At 30.1% G+C, this 22,151-nt stretch overlaps 1 protein-coding gene across 1 annotated transcript in view; it reads right to left on the reverse strand.

Annotated features, from left to right (window-relative positions):
- Positions 1-464: 464 nt before the first annotated feature.
- Positions 465-22,151, reverse strand: part of LOC129219852 (host cell factor 2-like) — an 86,037-nt gene continuing 64,350 nt past the window's right edge. The window contains exons 23-24 of the mRNA XM_054854163.1: positions 5,888-5,942; positions 465-2,233 (exon numbers count right to left, since the gene is read on the reverse strand). Coding sequence (XP_054710138.1) covers positions 2,188-2,233; positions 5,888-5,942 — 101 coding nt within the window. The 3' untranslated portion in view covers positions 465-2,187. The remainder of the gene's footprint in view (positions 2,234-5,887; positions 5,943-22,151) is intronic.

Raw genomic sequence — 22,151 nt, forward strand, 5'->3', positions numbered from 1 at the left:
TCAATAATGAAACTAAGATCTCTTTTCAAAAATACTTTTTAGCTTTGTTATTCATTTTAAGGACTAGCGTAGAAATTAAAAAAAAAAAAAAAAAAACACTATTTCATGCTTGAGGAGCAAAATAACTTTTTGTGGAGCTATGGTGTTTTGCTATTTTTGCGGAGCAACTCCGCAAGATGCGGAGCAGTTGGCAACCTTGCAAATGACTAATTCGACTATTTTCAAGGGCATAATACCAAAGTCCCCACCCTTAAATTCAGCACCTGCAAATACCAACTTCAATTAGTCAATTCTAAAATTTAGCAAAAAAATAAATTTCATTACATTTTTCAGCTCTAGAAGAACAATGCATTACTTATTGTGTGTTAGGAATTATGTTTTCCAATAATTTAACAATCAAAATATCTGATTTTCGAAAACAATAAAATTTTGAACTCAAGATCTTTGACAAAACAAACTCAAATAAATCTAAAATTCATCTTTATTTTACACAAACTGGAATATGATTTAACAGCAAATAATATAAGAGTATTTATTGAAGATGGTTTAGAATATACACACAAAGTGATGTGAAATCACATTTCTCTAAAAACAGATGAAATCCTATGTTTATTTTTCATGACATATGAAAAATGCATTTAAAATCATAAATTTAAACAAACAAGGCAAAAAAAAACAAGTATGGTTTAATGAAGGACTTTCCATGTATATATGTACAATATGTTTTCAATTCTTCAAGTTACAATTGCGGCATGTAGCATTTGATGATGAGAAATACAGCATACTGTTTCCTCTAATTTTAAGGACTTCGGAGTTAAAACTTTCCAATAAGTGCACTTGCAATATTAACTTTTTCACTCACAAAAATTTACAAATAAGGTGTGCAAACATACCAAATTCATTGCAGCAAAGCATAAGCAAAAACATAGCGAAGAAAAAAAAATCAGTGTGACCAGCACTTCTTTTTCATGTTATTGCATCTTTAACTCATTGTGATAAATTAGTTCTCAAAATGAAAGATATCAAAATTTTAAAAGTTTTCAGCTTACAAATGAAAACAATGCGACTTTATGAATTTGAATCAACATGAAGTAGCATCTGGCAAAAAAAAAAAGCCAGAAACGTGATGCTCTCTTTCCGAAAAGAAACAATGTATGCTTTTCAAATATTTTTGAAAATGAATTGTTTTTGTGAGTCAAAAGTACTACTTTTAGTCACTGGAATAGATAGAATAAGCAAAAGAAAAAAAATAACATGGGGCCAGAAAGAAACTTTTTTTTCCCTAACAGTTATTTTTTATTTAGTTTTTTTAAATGTCTGATTTTGGAAATAAGGTATGATCCTTATGACATCACAAATGGTGTACTTTGGCGCACTAATGTTTACGCTTTGCTGTCAACCTAGTTGCCAGGACATGATAATTTGCTCTGTGCGCTAATGGCATTTCATCACATGTGATGTCCTGTGCAGAAGCATAAAAAATGAATTTCAATCTGCGCAGTTTAAAATAACTGTTAAAAAAATAAACTTCTCCAAATTATTTAAAAAGTGGTTAAGAAAAAATGCTTCTAAAATTTCGGAAACAACCAAATCATAACACAAATTGATAAAAATATTTATACTTGGAATTGGGGAATTTTTTCGCACATACAGTTAACACAGCAAGTGAATTATCAGTAAATAATTACAATACGCAATTAAACATTTAATTATGAACCAACTCACCCAATAAACATGTTGGTCAAGGTTTATATGCAAAAAATATCATGCATTAGTAAATTTTGTCGCAGGAACTGAATGAAATCCAGAATTATTCAAAATGCATAGCTCATGTATTGCATAGAATGCTAGATTTCATACATTGCTGGTAATACATATATTTTGTTTTAAAACTAGAGGGATATTGATGATGCTTTATGAAAACATATTGCATAACTTTGTAATATATAGTGGAGTTTCAAAAATATGTACAATCGTGGTACATAGTGCTTAAAATAGGGTCTGGGGAGTATTTACAATGTCCTCTCATCAATGCATTTAAACTTGAAGTAGAGAAAAGATGAGCCTTTTTACAAGATGTAAGGTGACGATGTAAGATTAGAAATTTACAATAAGCGCTTGCAGCATTTTTAGCATGAAGAAACAAAATATACAATATTTTTTGTGGCACAAGTGTCCAAAAATTATTTATGATTCATCAGATTTGATTTTTTTCGAGGCAGATGTATTCCTCCTAGAAAAGGAAAAAGAAAATGTATTCCTCCTAGAAAGGGAAAAGGAAAATATATAACAGTAACAGTCTTCAAAAATTATAAGTAAAATTTAAGATCATAACACATTTCACACCCAGTCTTCAAAAATTATAAGTAAAATTTAAGATCATAACACATTTCACACCAACTGTTCAACTATAAGGCTAAACAAACAACACAAGCAACCATGAGTTTAAAGTCATTTAAACATTTGGAAACTCTTTTTTTTTTTGCACACTTAGGGAAACATAGTAGAGAGCTTTTTTTTTTTCTTTTTGTGTGTGTGTACTATTTAATTAAATAAAGTGCAAGTTTTTTTATTGCTCTTTGTTTTTGTTAGTTCATATTTTGTAAATTCTTCAAATTTTTATATGCTTCAATTCGTGCTTTTGTTTCTAAATGAATACTCTTTTGCTCTTTATACTTATTGCTATTTTACTTTTATGGGTGAGGAAGAAACTTTATTTTTAATCACATCAAAGCGGCATATTTTCAGTTCTTTCAGTTAAAACAGAAAATGAAAGAACATAGTGATTGTTTCTCACAATTATTACTGACCCAGGCAATGCCGGGTATTTTTGCTAGTGATATATATTTATCCATCACTGGAATGATTTTTTTTTCATCTCTTGAACCTAACCCCTATTTAAAAACTAATATTAAGTTTTAACACAGCATTTCCGTGGAACCTAACCCTCGCGTAAAATGATTGTCTACTCTATTTCAATGTTAATACAAGCTATAAAACTCTAAAATAGGAAGATAGTATCTTTTTTTTTTTTTTGGAAGAAAGAAGAATGAAAAAAAATTAATAAATAAATCTTATTAATTCAATAGAAATTTCACAGGAAGAAGAAATCTTGATTCAGTTACTGAGAGAATCTATTTCACCCCATACTCCCCCCCCCCTTCCTCTGTTCTTCAATGTCCATCCAGACATACCTATTTAATAATGGTACATGACATAATGCTGAAAATGTCCAGCTGATGCTTTCTAAATGGCTGAATGCAAAGGACGTATTAGAAACTTCAAAATTAAATTCTCATTTAGCTCGAACTTTCGTAACAGAAAAGAGAAGCCATTAAAAGGCGAAGTAGAGTGTAATCTTGTGGTTAGGACTGTTTAAAACAAAAGTATTAAATCAATTTTCCTACGTCAACTGACTATCTATGAAAGTATAGCAAAAATTGTGCTGAACACAATTTACTACTTTCAAAAAGGATTTTTTTTTTTTTTTAAATCCTTTATTTATTAAAACCATAAACATCTGAGGACAAATTTTAAAATTCAATTAATGATTACAGAGACCTTTCAGTGAAAGACCACTTTTTTTTTCTTTTTTTGAACTTTTGGATTCCATTTAACACATACAAATTTTATCTGAAGAAATTATAAATTAATTATCATAATAGAACTTGGTTACGTTTGAAATGGAAAAGGTGACCAAACAGTGACCCCTGAAATACAATTTAAATCAGTTTTCTGCAGTGCAACTAAAATTGAATGTTATTGGAAAATGAGTAGAAATTTTTCCTTGGATAATTACCACACATTTCAATAAACATTTGAACTTTTATCTACACAGGGCTGAAATTGCCTTTAGAGTATAACAAATAGTAACTTGTAAAATGTGATCATTTCCTCGTTTTGTTACAAAAACGGAATATAACTTGTAAAAGAGCAGTTTTGTCAAAGTTTAGAACATTTATTTTTTCATTTTTCAAAAACTACAGTCGAACCTCCATGTATCAAACTTCCACATATCCAAATTTTTCTATATATCGAAATTCCAGCAAATTTCTACGTTCATTACATAGAAAAATTGTTTCTATATATCGAAAAAAAACCTCTATATATCGAATTTTTTTCGAGACAATCGTAGATTTTTTTCCTCTTTAGGTTGTTTGTCCCATGAAAAATAAAGGTTTAGGGAAGAAAATTATGTTCACTAAAGGTTGCTACGAAACTCATAAGGAATCTGGGGTTGAGGGGTGTGTAGATAGGTCATTGTTTCATTCCAGAGTTCTTAAATTCCCTCAAGTTTTTTTTCAAATATCTTAGTTGTAACCAGTAACATTGTAAAATCAGTTTCAAGTCATCTCTTTTGTCTGTTAATTATCGTTCCTAGTCGTTTTAGCTGCAGTAAAAATCATTTAAGTTAAGTAGAAGGGGTGATAGTGAGTTTATCAAAAAATACCTGAAAGTTTTAAAGCAAGAACGGGGGGGGGGGGGGGGGGGCTATCTTTGGCCCCTGTTACTTAAGTGCACCTTTGCCATAGTATTAAATGTATTAAATAGTTCTGAGTCAAAATATTGTGTGTACATTTGGTTAAATTTTTAATGGCTTACAAAGTTACTTTTGAGCTGGTGTTATACAAGTTATCTTGACATTTGTCCATCTTAAGGGATAGGTGTCCATCTTAAGGCTCTTGCAGGTATATTTCATGAGTATTATATAATTTGAAAAGATTGCGGAGGTAGGGAGATAAAAGCATAACAAAAAAAACCCACATAATTCCGGTATTTCCGGACATAAAAATACCGGAAATACTTCCGAAAATACCGGAAATTTGGTAAAATACCGGAACACAATCACCCCTGTAAGTAGGTTAATTTTTTACTTTTCTCCCGATTTGTCAAAACGAAATTCCCCTATTGTTGCAGATAAAGTTGAATTGCCGAAGAATGAAGATGCATGAAGGCGGTAATTTCTGTTATTTTTTTGAATTATTAACTTTTATTTAATATGGTGCTCGTATAAATTAGAAATTAGGTTTCATACACAAAAATTAGCTTTAATTTTAATGTTTTAGGAGATTTTTAGGATAAAATAAGATCATTTCTATATATCGAAATTTCTATATATCGAATGTTTTCTGGAAATTTGCTACTTCGATATATGGAGGTCCGACTGTAATTCATAACTTACTCAGAAACAAGAATAACTAAAATCCACGCCTATATTCATATCATTGTCATTTATTAGAAGGCCCCTTACAATACTGTCAAGCTTTAAAATAAATACACTGATTATCATGAAAAAAAAAATCAAAAATAGCGATAATTCCCACAAAAAGAAGTCAATCCTTGTAAAATTTGAATATAGTCCTTCTGTGGTTCATAAACTTTGGAGCTAATTTCAAACCACAGATGCGAAATACAAAGAGGTTCAGCCAATAATGACTATTACGAGCGCCGATGACTGATATTTGACAATGTGTACATGTACAAATCGAACCCCTGCTCTGATTCATCTCAGATCCTCCCTTGCTGCAGCCGGAAGGTTGGTGTCAACATAAAACATGCACAGAAGGTTTCTGCTTTATTTTGATAGCATTTGAAAGCCTATCTGCAAATGATCTGCACATTGCATTTTTTTAAAAAATATGTTTTAAAATCTTTGCATTAAATATGAATGGGATGCCAAATAATCTTCAAACTTGTTCATACTTTAAATTAATTTTCCTTAAAATATTTTAATAAGTTGCTAGTTCACTTTGTAAAGAGTAGAGCAAAATACGTTTAAAAAGGAAAATAGTTATCTATGTCTAAAAACGGTAAAATGTACTATGTTGAAAAATAGCTGCATTTTTAATTCAAATTCAATTGTTTGATAAAAAGAAAGTTAACTTACTCGGTTGAGTGTGACTTCTTGCTTGTTGATTTGTTGCCGACAGAATTCATCCCATCTGAAAAAAGAAAAAATATGATTAAAGTATCATTTTTTTAAACTCTATAACTACTAATTATAAAAGAACATAATTGCCAGGCATGAGAGAAAAAGCTAGAAAATAATAAAATGTGCATAACAAAAGTTTGCAAATGTGCAAAACAGCAGCAGCCTGAATTATTTTTCATTACAACGTTCATTATTTGGTAAATTGAATGCATAGGTATCGAATTCATCAGTGCTGAAAAATCATGCGAAATTGTGGTTACAGTATCTTCTTACCAAGAAACCACACGATAGCATTATAATGGAAAAAAAAATAAATAAGTAGCAATCGGAAGACTAGCGTAACACCTTTCTGGATTCATAAATTATTTGCCTTTGTATCCCTGTTATCGAAATATGAAGTTTTAAGGTCTGCCAAAATTTTAAGAAAAGAAGCCAAATTTAGCGAGTTTCGGTGAGTAAGGGAAGACATCTTTCGCACGATTTGTAGATGGATGCAGACGGTGAAATTGAGGAATCAATGTCTTGCCAAGTATTTGAATTTGGTGCTTTTCTCAAAATTTCAGCATATTTTACATCTTGGTAATAGGCAGATAAGGGCAAATAATTTTTGTGTGAAATTTTTTCTCCTTACATTGTTACAGTGAAATCTGTCTATAACAATACTGTCTATAACAATAAACCGGTTTATAACGCTACTTGCCTTGGTCCCAGCAAAATGGCAGCATAGATAATAATCAAACTGTCTATAACGATAACCTGTTTATAACAACATTTTTTTGAGGTCCCCATAATACTGTTGTAGACAGGTTTTACTGTACCATTTTAAGCGTTTTTTCATCACTGTACTGTTCCTACGGTTCCCTGGTTAGTATCAAAGAAAGTAGGTCAATAAACTAAGTTGTCCCACTCTGCAGAATTATGACTATTACCTATTTCAGCCAAATACATGTTCCTTAAGTTTGCAGTACATTTTGATAACTGGTTATGAGAAGAATTTAATCAAGTTCTGAACTGTCACAGCTTATGTCACATTCAGTACAGCAGATAGTACTTACTCAATCGCTTTTAACACTTCAATTTTTACACAGCCTTTGTACTGTCCCAAAAAGAGAGAAGTTTAAAAGAGAAGAATTGTCAGTTTTCTTCAAATATGTACCAATCAATCTCATTTGTACATGCGTAAAGACGTTTGTCCAGATAGATTTTTATCAGGCAAGAGATATACAGTAGAATCTTGGTTATTCGAGGTAATTGAGACAATTAGTACCTCGGATGTCGGAAAACTTGGTTAATGGAAACTTTGTATAAAAACTTGTCAGGATCACAAATTGTATTAACTAAAAATACAATAGAATATTTTTTAAAAGATGGACAGATAAAAAGTAAAGTTTTACGGTTTAAAATGGAAAATAACGTGCAGTAAGTTTTAAAAAGTCAATGGAACTTTTTTTAGTCATACCAAGTTAAACATTATAATATGCATTAAAAAACGCTAATTTCCAGAAAATATTTTTATTTTCCAATTGGAAACTCATTATTTTATAAAATTTATGTTTAAAAAAAATAGGCTTCAATATTGGCTTGATTAACAGGAAGCTCAGTTAATTGAGGTTCTACTATACTTTAAACTTGAAAATATAATAAAGCATTTTAAAATTCAGTGAAAATTTTAATTTTGTGTAATTTCATGAAAGAAAGGTTTTGAATCAGTAATTTCTTACAGTAGCACCTCGTTTAACTGGTCTCCATTTATGCGCATCTCCAGTTTATAAAAAAATTAATATTCACTTAAATAATAATTCTAAATTATGATAGAAAGAACTATAAACATGCCAAATATAAATTTTTTATTTTGATTAAATGTAAAATTCCTGCATACGCATACAATAAATAATAGTTAACTAACAAACAACATGATGTACTTGGAGCTTCAGTCCCAATACCACTGCAGCTGAACTATAAATGTTCATATGTAAAAGTTGTTGTATGTGACTATCTATGTATGTCATCGCCACTCCAAGTGAACGACAGAAAACTGAGCACTGAACCAGGTATCGATATATTCATAATTTTCTTGGCTACATGTTTAACTATGAGGCATAGTAGTGCGACTTTATTTAGTGGAGATATTAATTAAAAACGATTAAAGCCAAAATCTTTTCCCCTAGAGGTTCTTCTTCGGAACACTTTTCCCTTCTTTTAGAACACTTTTCCCCATAATATTCCCAGTCATTCTGGCAAGTGACTCAAAGAGCAAAGGTTTCTCTTTATCTCTAAGCCACGTTATCCTGCGCTTGTAATTTCTCTTTTTTTTTCTGCAAAACCTGAAGTTATTGAATAGTTTGGAATCGACTGATTCTAGAGCTGCACCGCAAAAAAATTAATACACTAATTGTACTAACGCAGGCGATGTGTTTTTTGATGAGATACTTTTTTCATCTTTCCTCTAAAAGAATGTAATACACGTATCAAAAACATTATTTACATTTATCTAAGGAAGTACAGTGCAAAGGCCTGTACTTTAACATTTTCAGGGCTCATAGCAAGCGAGAAAAACTATATAGGAGTTTAAAAGGGAAAATATAGGAGTTTTGAAAAAAATATAGGTTTTAGAGTATGTTTAAAGCACAAAAAAAAAAAAAAAACACACACACACACACAGCTCCATTATGAATACAATTTTACAATGCATGAAGTTATAGCAATGTAGAGAGTAACAAATGTGAGAGCAAATGAATTTTTGAACCTACAGGAAATAGTGAAAGTGAAACACTCACAAGAGAATAAGCGGTTGGAGCACATTTAGAAAATTATCAGAATCCTACTACACTGACCGCTGCTTATATGAATCATATTTGCAGTAAAAAAATTTGATTCCATAAAGCAAAATTCTGTTTTTGCTTTTATGTAGAATTCTACCGAAAATTTAAGATAACTTTATTCAATTTTTTGTCAAACGAGATATCATTAGAAGCATACGGTTCACTCAAAATATACATTCTCTGATTATACTTCTTATATAATTATTTATTCATTAAACAATTATTTAAAGAATTTTATCGCAAAACAGTATGAAAAAGCATTTACAAAGTTAAGATTTTACTTATGTTCTTCGAAAAATGCATCTCTTATTAATTGCTAAAAACAGGTAATAATTAAATTAGACATTCTTTTTTCAATGTCATAAATCTACCTATAGTCCTTGGTATTGGTACTTCATTGCTTCAATGCTAACACAAACAAATAAGAAAGCTGAGAGCACAGAAGTCCCGTGGACTCCATGACTCTTCCCTTGTTTCACTATTTACAGATTTAAAAAAAAAAAAAAAAAAACTTAGTTTGCTAAAACAAAGGCAAAGAAAAAAAAAGTACTAATGCATCACTTTTATGAGAGAAATGGTCAGTCACATATGCTCGATTCACTTAAGCGGCATGTTCGATTCAAATATTTAGCAATTTTTAAATCTTAAAACTGGATTTCGTTCTGATTTTGAGGAATCAATTCATTACAGCGACTGATTCAATTACCTGGAGCTCACTGTAATGGCATTTTTAAGTTAACATCCATAATTCACAGTTAATATATGTATTGTACTGTACACACATTTATATAAATGCATGATTTTTTTTCTGTTAAAAAGAAAAGATAACATGGATTGCAGACATCTTTAAATATTGAACATTTTTTATGTTTGAGAAAATAGCTGTTATATGCATTTTAATATGTAAAAAATTAATTTTTCTATTTTTTTCAGAAAAAAAGTTTTTTCCCCCTACTTGCTCAAAATTTCTGGAAATTTTACATTTTTAACAAAAGCAGAATTTTTTTCTATGCAGTTTCCAATCAGGAAATGAATATGATCTCATATTCTAAATTTGTCACATGTAGCTCAAAAACAGAGTATTTGAACTACATGTAAGATTACATGAGACAAAATTAAAAGCTTTTGAAATCTTTACAGCAGTACTCTTAAAGTTAACATGTTATACTATTAAAATTGCACAAAATAAATTCATTAAAAGAAAAAATGTATTAATTTATGAATATGAATCAAAAACCAGTTTAAAAGTTGCAAGTAAAATCATCTATATTTTGTAGACAGTAAACTTCCAACTATGTATGAGCGGATCGAATTATCGGTGAGTCAGTCAACAAGAAAAAGTAATATGTATTTTCGTAGCAAAAAACAAATGGCTTTTTTTTTTTTGTGTTGAAAAATTGTAAATTTAAACTCAGTTGCTTTTGTTTTATTTAGTTATTTGCTCATTTATTTATTTGTTCTTTGTTGATCCGTCTTGTTGGGAAAAATACAAAACATTTTTACTGTATTGTATGTAGCTTTGCTGTTTGTAGAAAGAGTATTATTAATCATTACAGCCACTTTTAGGGGGAATTATTTTTACCTTATTTGTCCTTCTAGCCTTTTTGCGGTTTATCAGTGTTTTCTATTATCTGTGCCACTTAACTCCACAGATAATAGGGAGTTTACTGCATTTCATAAAAGCAAAAAATAAATAAATAAATAAACAGAAGTTTAATACATATGCCAACATTAAAGATGTATAAGTGCACAGTGCAGGGAAGAAAAAAGAAAGAAAATGGGTCCCAGGTTTTAGCATTTTTTGGTAGCATTTAACATCTGATGAAAAAAAAATATAGGATATATAGAAGAATATCTGAAAAACTGTGAAAATATAGAAAATATAGGAGGACTATGAGCCCTGTATTGCGGAAGAAGAGTTGTACATTAACCCACCGGAGGCGTATTGTGCAAACTGCCATAGGTGGCGAGGCCGAGGTCAGCGCAGCAAGGGCTAGTCCTTTATATGCAGTGAAATCCCATTAAAACAAACTTGAAGGGACTGCGAATTTTTTCCTTTATAACAGGAATTTTGTTGTAATAGAATTTAAGCAGCGCAATGGAAAATGAAATTAGGACTGAAATTGTATTTCATTGAAACGGATATTTCATTGTATTGGGATTCATTGTAACAGGATTTCACTGTATACAGACAAAAGTGTTTGCAAGAAGGGATTCTATGTCATATTGTTACAAAGTTTGTTTTATGCTGTAATAAAAAATAAGTCTTTTAATTTAAGAACATGTTCTTCTAACTACCCATACTTCCTGGGTTCTTTGTATTTTCATTTATCCGGATTGCTTTTGATCCTAGTTAGTCTGGATTAAACAAGTTTGTACTGTTCTAAAATATATCAGCACAATAGATTGACCAAAAAATATGCTGAAGTGAGACAGATGCATGAATGAAATTCATCTTTATTTTAACTCAATTTTAAAGGAAAATAAATAGTAAAAATCCAGGTAAATAAATGGTAAAAATCTAATTTGCTGGTTGCCGGGTAGCAAGTAAAAGCACATTTATTACTCAGCATTCCTTTTTCTCTAGTTGCCACTTTTTTAGAAACCAAAAAAGATTGTTACTACAAATTAGCTTTTAAATTGCTACTGAAACATTACAATTATCAGTTAAGTAAATGTAAATGATTAAAGGCAGCAATGTTAATTATGTAATCAGGTTTTAATTGTGTGAATGGTAAATTACTTCATTTTTGTTTTCTGAAAATTTACACTTTTATTCATAATTTTACTCGTCTATCACTTATTAAGAACAAAAAAAAATCTCCCTAAAAGGAATTCACCCTCCCTCCATTCCCCCCCCCCCCAAAAAAAAAGAGGACTTGTTTGCAAAAGGGAAGTTTTCGATTTTTCAATTTTATTTTTATATGATAGAGTAACATGTATGAACATCATAGGTGAAAAAATTTTTGCGATACAATAAGTAGTTTTCTTTAAATTAATTTTTAAACTTCAAGCGCTTGTGATGTCAAATGGCGTAGGAAGTGACGTCATGCGCTCTTCCCATAGGGGAGAAGCCGAAGGTCATGCATTCGACTTCGAAGACGAAACGTAAAAGGCTTATCTCCTCGCGTTTCTGGAACATTAAACCTTTCATCCTCTCGGAAATATTCGAATATCATCATTGATGTTACATGAGGAAGATTATTTAGATTGTGCTTGTGCGATGCGGTCTCCATAGCGTGTTCAAAAGGATTATTGAATTTCTAAAAAATAAAAATATCAGCACGCTCAAAATGTCCCTAGCGAAAACAAGGGATCTTCGGCGGAAGGCTGCCCATTCGCGCCCTGTGACGTTTCAGAAGAGCGCACTTTTGCGCATGGATTTTTAAAAATTCATTAAACAGGGTTCATACTCAACTTTGAAAATGAAAAGTAAGGCGTTTTTAAGGAGTTTTGCAAGAGTTTATTTTGTTGTTTAAGGACTAGTTTCTTGTTTAAAGATGCATTTTTTAAAATGTATTTCAGAAAAAATATGTACAATCTAATATTTATATTTGCTTTTATACAATACATAAAAATAATAAATTTATAGTAAAATATACATTTACTGCTTCTTAGACTTGAGCCATCTTGGAATCAAATTCAAATATGGGGGGGGGGGGTAGCCATTGAGATGTGTTTCATTTTGAAAATGAATAAAAAATAAGTGATATTAATTGAAAATTAGTACTTTGTCAAAATCTTTAATCAAAACACGTACTAACAATTTCCTAACCAAAACATAAAATAAAATAATTGATAAAATAAGAACTATAATAAGCCGACTGAAAGTAATAGAGGCCAAAATAACTTCCAACTGTCAAAACAATTGAAATATTTACAAGATACAAAAGGACAAGTTTCAAATACAACAAAAAAATTTCGGAAAAGCTTGTGTTTGATTGTGGCATAGGAACCATAAGGTTACTCATACAAGACTGAAATACAGAAAATTCAATTAAAACATTAGGAATCCTTTTGAAAAAATTGTACAAATTTTGAAGGCCATTTCAAAACTTTTATGTGCTGATAAATATATAAAACTAACTAATTTTAACAATTTTTCTTCTAAAAAGTATGAAAATTATTATTCTAAGAAATAGTGGTACCACTGTTTATCTATTAAGTTACTTCTATTGCTTAAAATATGTTATGTTTATTCATGTTTAGTAATTAATATCTACAAATTTTTAAAATAAAAAAAATTCATTTAAATGAAAAAAGTAAGATTTTTTTTTTAATCTAAAAAATCAAACTTTGCTAACTACAGATGTTACCTATGTGTTAAAACACTTGAAGTTAAAACAAAAATTAATTTCAGTCATCAATTCCATGATAAACTTTCTGATATCCAAAAATCTTAAAGAGCATGAATTTAGTTAGAAACTTTTCAATTTAATGATTTTAATAAAAATACAAACGAACTTAATTTCTTTACCTCTTCTCAAGGCATAGTAAGCATCATAAATGCAAAACATCTTACACCCATGGTGGATGCAAAGGGATTGCGATTTTCAATTTGAACGCCTTAAAAGTATAAAGAACGGCACATAAAAGAATCTATTTAAGTAATTTTTTTTAGAATTGAATTTTAGAGCTCTACAATTAACGTCTTATAAATAACAATCGATGTAATTGAAGCAAAAATCAAATTAAACCAGCGATTTAGATTTCAACTTTTTGACTCTCAAAAAGAACACAGAATTTGGCTTGAAAATTTTAACCTTGTGATTTTCATAGGAATAAAAAGAAATTTCATTTATTTGCCCTCCAAAAAAGCATAATAAGCATCAAAAATCAGAAAAATTCGATTCTCATATCAAATGCAAAGAGATTGCTTTAATCGAAATGAAAGCACCAAGTCTAAAAACGGCAAATAAAAGAATTTATTAAAGTAAAAAAAAACTTTAGAATGGTACTTTAACAAGTCTACAAGATGTTATATTATTAATAATTATCGAAAGAATCGTCAGAAATTTGGAAGAATATTTCGGATGTGGGAAGTATATAGTCTTACGAAAAAATCTCATATCTGGAATTAACAGACAAAAAAAGAGGAATTTCTGTAAAATTTGGTATAACGTAATCACTTGTATAGGATTAGAGACAGAAGAAAATCTTTAAGATAATGTAGAATAAAAAATAAGGAGTTTGTAAGGAGATAATAGTGAAATTCAGGAGTTTTAAGGGCCCTTATTTTCTTTTCTTAAAAAGCAGGAGTTCATAAGGAGTTTGTAAGGAGCGTACGAACCCTGTTAAAAATCAACCACGGTGTTTTAAAATTCGGCAATGGTGAATTTTTTAGTTTTGAGGGTCAATTAACAAAATCCAATAGCCAAAATATGAACATTAAATAGGTTGCAACTTCCCTATTGTTATAAATCAAGCTATCTGCACTGCAGCATCCAACCACCATGACCTCACAGCATTATTTGCATAAAAATCTTCCAACTGAACTTTAGATTGCTTTGTTTTTAATTGAAAAAGTAGCTAGTACGTAACTTTTTTTTTCATGTTTGTAGTGAATATATGCTGTTGGGTTGAAATTGCTGTAGATAGAAAGGACTAATAATAACATAATGAATGGCAAATTATAGAAAATATTTTAACAGCCCTTTTTTTTACTTAGTCACCAAGTGGCTAAGCTTGATCTCAAATAAAATAGCTGAAAAATACCGAAGTGATATCAACCTTTATCATCTTCCTTCATCTAAATTCTTTTCAACGTTGTTTCTGGAATTTTAAAATGTTCAAACAATCTGTTCATTACATTGCGCTAACTTCCATTTTAAATTAAATAAAAATTTCTGACCGTTGATAATTTTACAGCATTTATTCTTCAGCCTGATACAGTTCACAAAATGAAGTTATTTAATATAAATTAAAGAACATAACCAAGGAAGAGGTCGTTTCGGCAATCAAACATAATGAAATTTTGCATTTTGAGGTTTTTTCCATATAAAATACCTAGAATATATACCCTTTGACCCCCACCCCCTGGAAAACATTGAAATGATGGCCTGTTTTCAACCAAAATCTCAAACTTTACATTCCAGCTATGTCCCAAAGTCTCTAAGTGGTCTAGTTGCTGAGATATAAGCAAAAGCAGGCCTCAGATTTTTCTGTGACAATCAGACCAAGTATAATAAAAGTGCTTAATAATAAAATGAAGTCCCCAAAAAGTGTCTGTTTGTTTAAACGCACAAAACTCGAGAACTATCTTGCCGATTTCTCTGAAACTTTCACAGTATCTTTCTTTTAGCACCGGAAAGGTTTACAGACCAGTTCGGAAAAAATTCAATGAGTAGTTCTTTTTTTACTCCAATTTAGGCCCAATTTTTACATAAATTCCCGAATGTGGGGGTGAAAAATTATTTGCACATATTATAACAGATATCGTTGGAAAAGGTAGAATTTTCTGCGTTCTACGCAATTTGTTTCAATGCTTAATTGGTTTTTTAGCTCAAATTTTTTTAGGCTTAGCTGAAATTTAGGCACTACTTAGTCATCAAAAACATCAATAAAAAGTGAAGGAAAGGTCCCACAGTTTTCTTTCTGACATCAATGGATAGAGCGACATTTTTTACTCCAAATCTATCTCTACCTATGGTCGAAAAACTAAGCTTCTACCTCCAAAGGAAAAAAAGTTATGAGCCTTTTTAAATCAAGTTTGAAAAATCTCATTTGCATTCAAGTTGTTAACTATTTTTATTTTCGCATTTCCACGGTTATGCTTTTTGAATCCATTGTTTCTTTCTATCTTTCTCTTTAAAATATTTTGTTTTGTGTTTCTATGGTTACGCTTTGTAAATCCATCTTTCTCAGTTTATTTCTTAAAAGTATTTTAATATCATCTGTTGCCATTGTTTTAAAGGAAAGTTTTGCATGATCTTTTTTCTTTTATTTAAGCCTGATTGTTGAATATATGTCACTTAACACATTTTTTGAGCAATCACATTGCTTATTGTTCTCAGTTGACTGTTTTGAATTCCTGTGATTTTATCCCCCCTCCCCTTCCCGGCTCCCTCTGCAGCACCACCGTCGACCGGCATCACGATGCTGCTCCTCTAGCGAAAACCGTCTCCAGGTTACGTGCATATCCTACACACACATACACACACATTCATGCCTGCACACAGACACAAACAATCACGCCTACATACACAAACTCATGATTGCGAAAAACATAGTTTGAACTCAAGATGTCAAAATCATTATTTTTTTCTTTTGGCACCGTCGAGCCTGTGCGCCTTTGCTTTTTTTGCACTCTCAAGCCAGTGCACCTTCATTTTCTTTCATTCTTTCTTTCTCTTTTTCTTTTCCCCCGCTCTCGAACTTGAGCTACTCTGGTTTTTCTTCTGCGCCCTTGAGTCCTTGTGGCTCAGTCTAGGAAGATTGGGCGCTGTCAATTGGTCAATGCGTGAACTTACATAAATACGCACACCTGCTCACACATACACACACTCATGCTTGCACACAGACACAAACACACATGCCTACATACACACACACACACTCGTGATTGCGAAAAACATAATTTCAAATCCAGATATCAAAATTCAAATTTTTTTTTTTTTTTTTTTTTAAGTAGACCGGGCAAAGCTGGGCAACGCAGCTAGTATCAAAATTGAATTGTCTAAAATTGAATTTATAGGACTAAAATTTTGAAAAACTTCTGGGAAAGCACAAACAAACACACACAAATTGTTGCAGGAAAGTCCGCGAACCCTAACCTCTTCCCAACTCGCAATAGCTTGGCTTGGTTTCTGCATATGCAAGATGTTAAAAGTTTTTTTGATGCTTTTTACATTAAAACAAAAGTATTAATAAGAAAAGTGATTTTGCATGAGACATTTTAAAATTTCACATTTTGCTTAAGACAAAAATTAACAAAAAGCAAGAGTTAAATTTTACAATTTTATTTACATTCAATTTAATATGCAAAATATCATTACAGCTCATAAAACTTTATGACTTTTAAAACAATAGTTTTAAAAAATGAAAAACAACAAAAATAATTTGATGTTAATTTGTGAAAGAAATGTGAGTGAAAAATATGTACAAAACATGATACACAAAACATATAAATTATATTACATTACACAGAAAATTAAAACAATTTTTTTTGTCAACTAAATGCCCAATATTTAAAATGAAACAATCTCTGAAACTATAAAACTTGGAACACTTATAATTTAGTTATGTACATTATATACAAAGCAAAAACATATGGGTTAGGACTCCCAAAAAAAAAATCAATTGATTTTTCAAGTCACAGACCTTCATATTTTTCTCCTTCTGATGTCAAAGCAATTTGAAAAGAAGTTTCATATAATTTAAACAAAATGGTGGCCTGTACCAACTTGCGTCTGAAAGTGTGAATCAACACTTGTGTACTAGGTCGAATGGAAAAAAGAACTTCATTTATGAACTCGAAATTTCATGTTGATAAAACCTTGCCCCTATAGCCCCATGTGTGAAACAAAAACATTTCTTCAAATTAAAAAATATTTAGTAATCCTAGGACTAAAAGTTATAGTTTTCTTCTTTTTGTTTAATAACATTTATTTAAAAATGTGGATTTAAAAATGCATTCTCTCACAAGTAATTTCTAACTTGTTATTTTATTTCAATTTATATGTAATTTTTTTAGAAGATAATTAGAAAAAATCTAATTTTCTGAAAATGTTTTAAATAGTTTGCCTATTTCAGGATACCTAAACATTTTTTAAATTTGGAGAAACATATTTGTGGTACCTGTAAGTTACAGGAGCCAGTTTTTATCAATTCGAAATTTCGAATTCTCATAAAAAGTTTTTTGATTCCACCTAGTGGGCATGTAATGGTTCACACTTTCAGGTCTAAGATGGCATGGGTTGCTGTTGTTTGAATTACAAGATATTTTTAAGAATTTTTTTGACTTAAAAAGAAAAAGCTGAGTGGGTATGCAATAAAAAAATGTGTCCTTTTACAGTAAAAACTTTATGGGATAATTCATTTAACAATGATTTTTAATTTTATCAAAAATATATCTATTTAAACCTGCCAACAATTTTTTAATGATAATTTTTATTTGAGTATATTTTTGGTTCAAAACATGTGAATTCTCACCTCTGTGGCATGTCACGTACCTTGTGTGACTGTTTATGTTGCTTAATAACTTGTTTAATTAAAAGTATATACTTATTCATTATTCCTTTCACAAGTGTCTCAAATACTAATTGCTTAAATATATTTATTTTTTAATATTATGTTTTAGTTCGTTTTAGTAGGACAAGAAGTCATGTTACACAATAAATTCTCACCTCCGTTACCTAAACACAAAATGTCATTCCTCATTAACACGAGGCAGTAATGACATCAAATTTTATTTTCCATGATACAAGGGATCCCCCTTGTTTATTTTCAGCCATAGTTGAAGTTGTGAAATTTTCGCTGAAAAACAAAAAGATAGATTCTGCTTCAAAAACTTAGTATGGTTATTCTGACTTCTCACCTCTATGATTTTGAATTTCAGGGATGTAAATTAATGTAAAAAAGAAGTGAACATGTTTTCATATGCTTAACATGTGCAGATTATAGCAATGAAGAAAAAAAATTCCCTGAAAAATGTATCTATTAGGCCTATATTAATGGAAAATTCCTCACCTCTGTGACAGACCTTATCAATGTCATTATTTCTGAGACGAAAATAAATGATGGAGGAGAAATACATTAATAATAGGCATTCTGCCAAAATTATAAATTGCCAGTAATCCTTAAATTTACTAAATACTATTTTCAACATACAGTTGAAACTATTAATTAAGCCGTACTTTAATTAAGAGAGCTTAATATTATATTCCCACTTAACATTAAAATAGCTTATTAACAAAATTACTACTTTGATATTAAATTGTCCTTGATTTTTAAATATTAAAATTTTATTCTTTTTTTATTTCTATGAACAAGGCATTTTTTTTTATTTATGAATAAAATAATTGGAACTTAGCTGGGCCATTGTTTATGGTTACTTCTAATAGGTAACACTTTCATGTAAGAACGGGAAAAAAAAGAAAACAAAAGGTTTCGAAATTGAAAAATATTTGTGTTCGAAAGTTACGGTTTCTGGGGAATGACCCATATACCACACAATAAACATTTATACAATTTTTTAAAAAAACATTTAGGTATCCAACAGATTTAAAATTTATAATTTTCTATTTAAAAAATGATTGTAAAAAAATTGTAAAGTTAAATAAAACCCCAAGTTTAAAAATTATTGGCAAATGCATTTTTAAGTCACCGTTCACAAATAAAGAATTTAAAAAATATTACTTAAACTTGAAAAAAATCCACATTTTTTTAGTACTATGTAGAACTAAATATTGCATGAAAGCAAAAACTTCTATAAAACGTTCTTACCTCCCCCCCCCCCCTCTCAGCTTGAGATATTTTTTTTCTTTATTTTACATTTCTTAAAATGTATAGAGGGCAAAAAAAAATATGAAGGAAACTATAAAATTTAGGCATAGTGCTGGATACCTGAATATATTTTTTAACTCGGATAAATATCAATGGTACATGTGAAGCTATAGGGGCAACAGCATTTCATCAACATGAATTATTGAATTTCCACCAAAAAAAAAGGTTTTTTTTCATGATTTGGCCCAGTGCACTATTGTTGGTTCACTTTCAGATGCAAGTCGGCATGGGTTGACGTTGTTCAAAATGCATGGAACTTTTTTTTACAGTTGTTTGACATAAAAGGAAAAATGTAAAAATCTATTTTTGTTGACCTTAATATGGATGTCTGATATCAGAAATTGTCAGTAAAATGAACATTTCATCTAGTTCGAGGTAAGTTTATAATTTTGAATTTCTCTTTTAATAGTAAGAATTCAAGCTATTTCTGTAAAAATTTTATTTCTTCATTAAAATTCATTATATTTCTGTAGCTGTAAGAAATTTACCTTTTCCAACTGCAACTGCTTTATTATTAAATCATTACTTTTCAATGCATTTTCCTTCTTTCTCCTTTAGTCAACTTGAAAGATTCTTAGACAAAAAAAAAAAAAAAACAATTGCATAACAAGCTGCATGAATTATTTCTAGATTAATTTAAATTGAGGAAATTCCACCTTGCTAATTATGAACCATTTGATCTACTTTCTTTGCAACTTCAACATTTTCAATCCCACATAATTGAGCAAAATTTTTAAATAAATTGTACAAAGCTCAAATAAATGACAAGATCCATGTGTAGCTGAAAAGGCTTGCTTGGAATGCAGAATGGAGTGTATGTAAGTCCCAGCTTTTGAGAGGAATAATCATTGATTCATCTTGAGAATTTTTTTTTTTTAATAGTCACTTAAAAATTTAAAATTCACATGGAGGTCAACGGTGGATATTAGAGTGATTTTCTTGATTGAACCTTCTACTGCTAGGTTGAAACCACTTTCTATATCTGAAGAAGCAGCGTGTCTCAAAAAACAGAAATGAGAAACCTAAATTTGCCTACATTTTTTCGAAGGAACCCACAAACTGTCAACAATGTCCATTAGTTGTTTTACAGATATTTTGTTAAAACTTTCATCGAACAAGATGATTAAAGAATCAGAGCTCATACAAGCCTAAAAATTTCAGAAAAATGTCAATTTTAATGTCTTAACAGTCAATATCATGCTTAATTTAGTATTAGAAAAATATAAAAACAGAACAATTATGATGGCCTTTGGCAAAATCCAAAACTTGTTTGCAGAAAATTTGGAAAAGTTTTATCCTGTTTTGGGGGAAAATGAACACTTTAAAAAGAATGAAAAAGAAATGAACATGCTTCCAATCAGATCTAAAAATGATAAGAATACTTAAGCATAAAAAAGTTTCATTTTCTAATCTATTTCTTTTTTTTTTCATGGCCAATTTTTATAAGATATTGCTTCTAGTCTGTATTAATGCATGCTATTAATTTTTGTGCACATATGTCTGTGTGTGTGTGCGTCTGTAACCCGATCTTTTTTGGACTGGCAATGTGTACCAGGTCGATACTGGTATCCTCGGATGCAGGACATCCAAAGGACTTCAGAAAATCAATATAATTGCATAGAATTTAGAAGACAGAAAAAAAGATTCTTTGACGAAAAATGTTTGACAGACAGGGAAGAGAATACTCGTTCTTTTAAAATTGTTGCCAACTTTTAGAAATGGATATCAGTAAAACTTTTTCGCACACATGATTATCTTATCCAACTTACATTTTGTTCAAATTTATTTAAGAAAGCACAGAATTAGGAAGGATGCAAATATATGAATGCAAAGGATACTATATCTTACATTAAAACTAAGTTATATGATGACCAAAACTTGGTGATCATTAACATTTTGAAAACCTTCAGGAACTTCAGGAAAAATAACAGAATAATTTGTTTCTTTTATCTGCTTATTTAAAATATGCAATATATTTTATATATACAATTTAGGTTTTCTGTAACAGCGTTTGAATGTCACTATAAAAAAAACATTTTAAAATGCAGGTAATGCACGCAGCGCAATACTGAAAGACATATGTTCCACAGCACTATGTACAAGCACCATTTAGCTTCCGTAACATTACACTAGAAATGTTTTAATGAGATTTTGTGAAAGAGCAGAGCTTTTGAAGTTTGGTGCAGAGAAACCATTTTATCAGATGACACACTGTTTTGAGATGTTCTGGACAAAGAAATGAAATTTTCAACTTCAATTAGAGATGCAATTCATGTTTTGCAATGACATTTCATGTCTTTTGCTTTTTGTATGGCTTGTTAGAGCTTGCTTGCCCATATTACTCAAACTAAATATAGTATTGCAAATTTTACAGCCAGCAGAAAATTCGTCATTTTCCACTGCATGAAGCCAAGTTGAAAAATCTGGTAACGAAAGCCATGCATCACAAAATACTGTCTTCTTACGAGACACTATTGTGCGTAGCCAGTGTTTTTCTGTAATGAAAAAAAAAACATGAAAAAAAAAGAAAATTATCAATTTAATTTTATCTTTCAACGTGAAAGATTAACAAACTAGAAACAGTTGTGCTTGAAAAACAATTTTAAAAAAAAAATTCTTTAACTTAAAAAAAATAACATGACAGCTGAACTAGCATAGAAAACTAGCATCACTAAAATTTCTTTGTATGTAAAATTTATGTATTAGATTCTTAAAACATATAAAATTATTGTATTGGAAATGATAGAAATATGATATCATTAGTAAATAAATTAAATTTTAATAGCACAGTTTACAGTAACGGTGACCCGCATCTTGTAATATCACGTACGACTTTTCAGTTTCTAAAATTTCTAACTTTCTATGTCGTAAACAATCTTCCATTCAATATACAA

The sequence above is a fragment of the Uloborus diversus genome, chromosome 4, assembly GCF_026930045.1.
Source record: "Uloborus diversus isolate 005 chromosome 4, Udiv.v.3.1, whole genome shotgun sequence".
NCBI lineage: Eukaryota > Metazoa > Arthropoda > Arachnida > Araneae > Uloboridae > Uloborus > Uloborus diversus.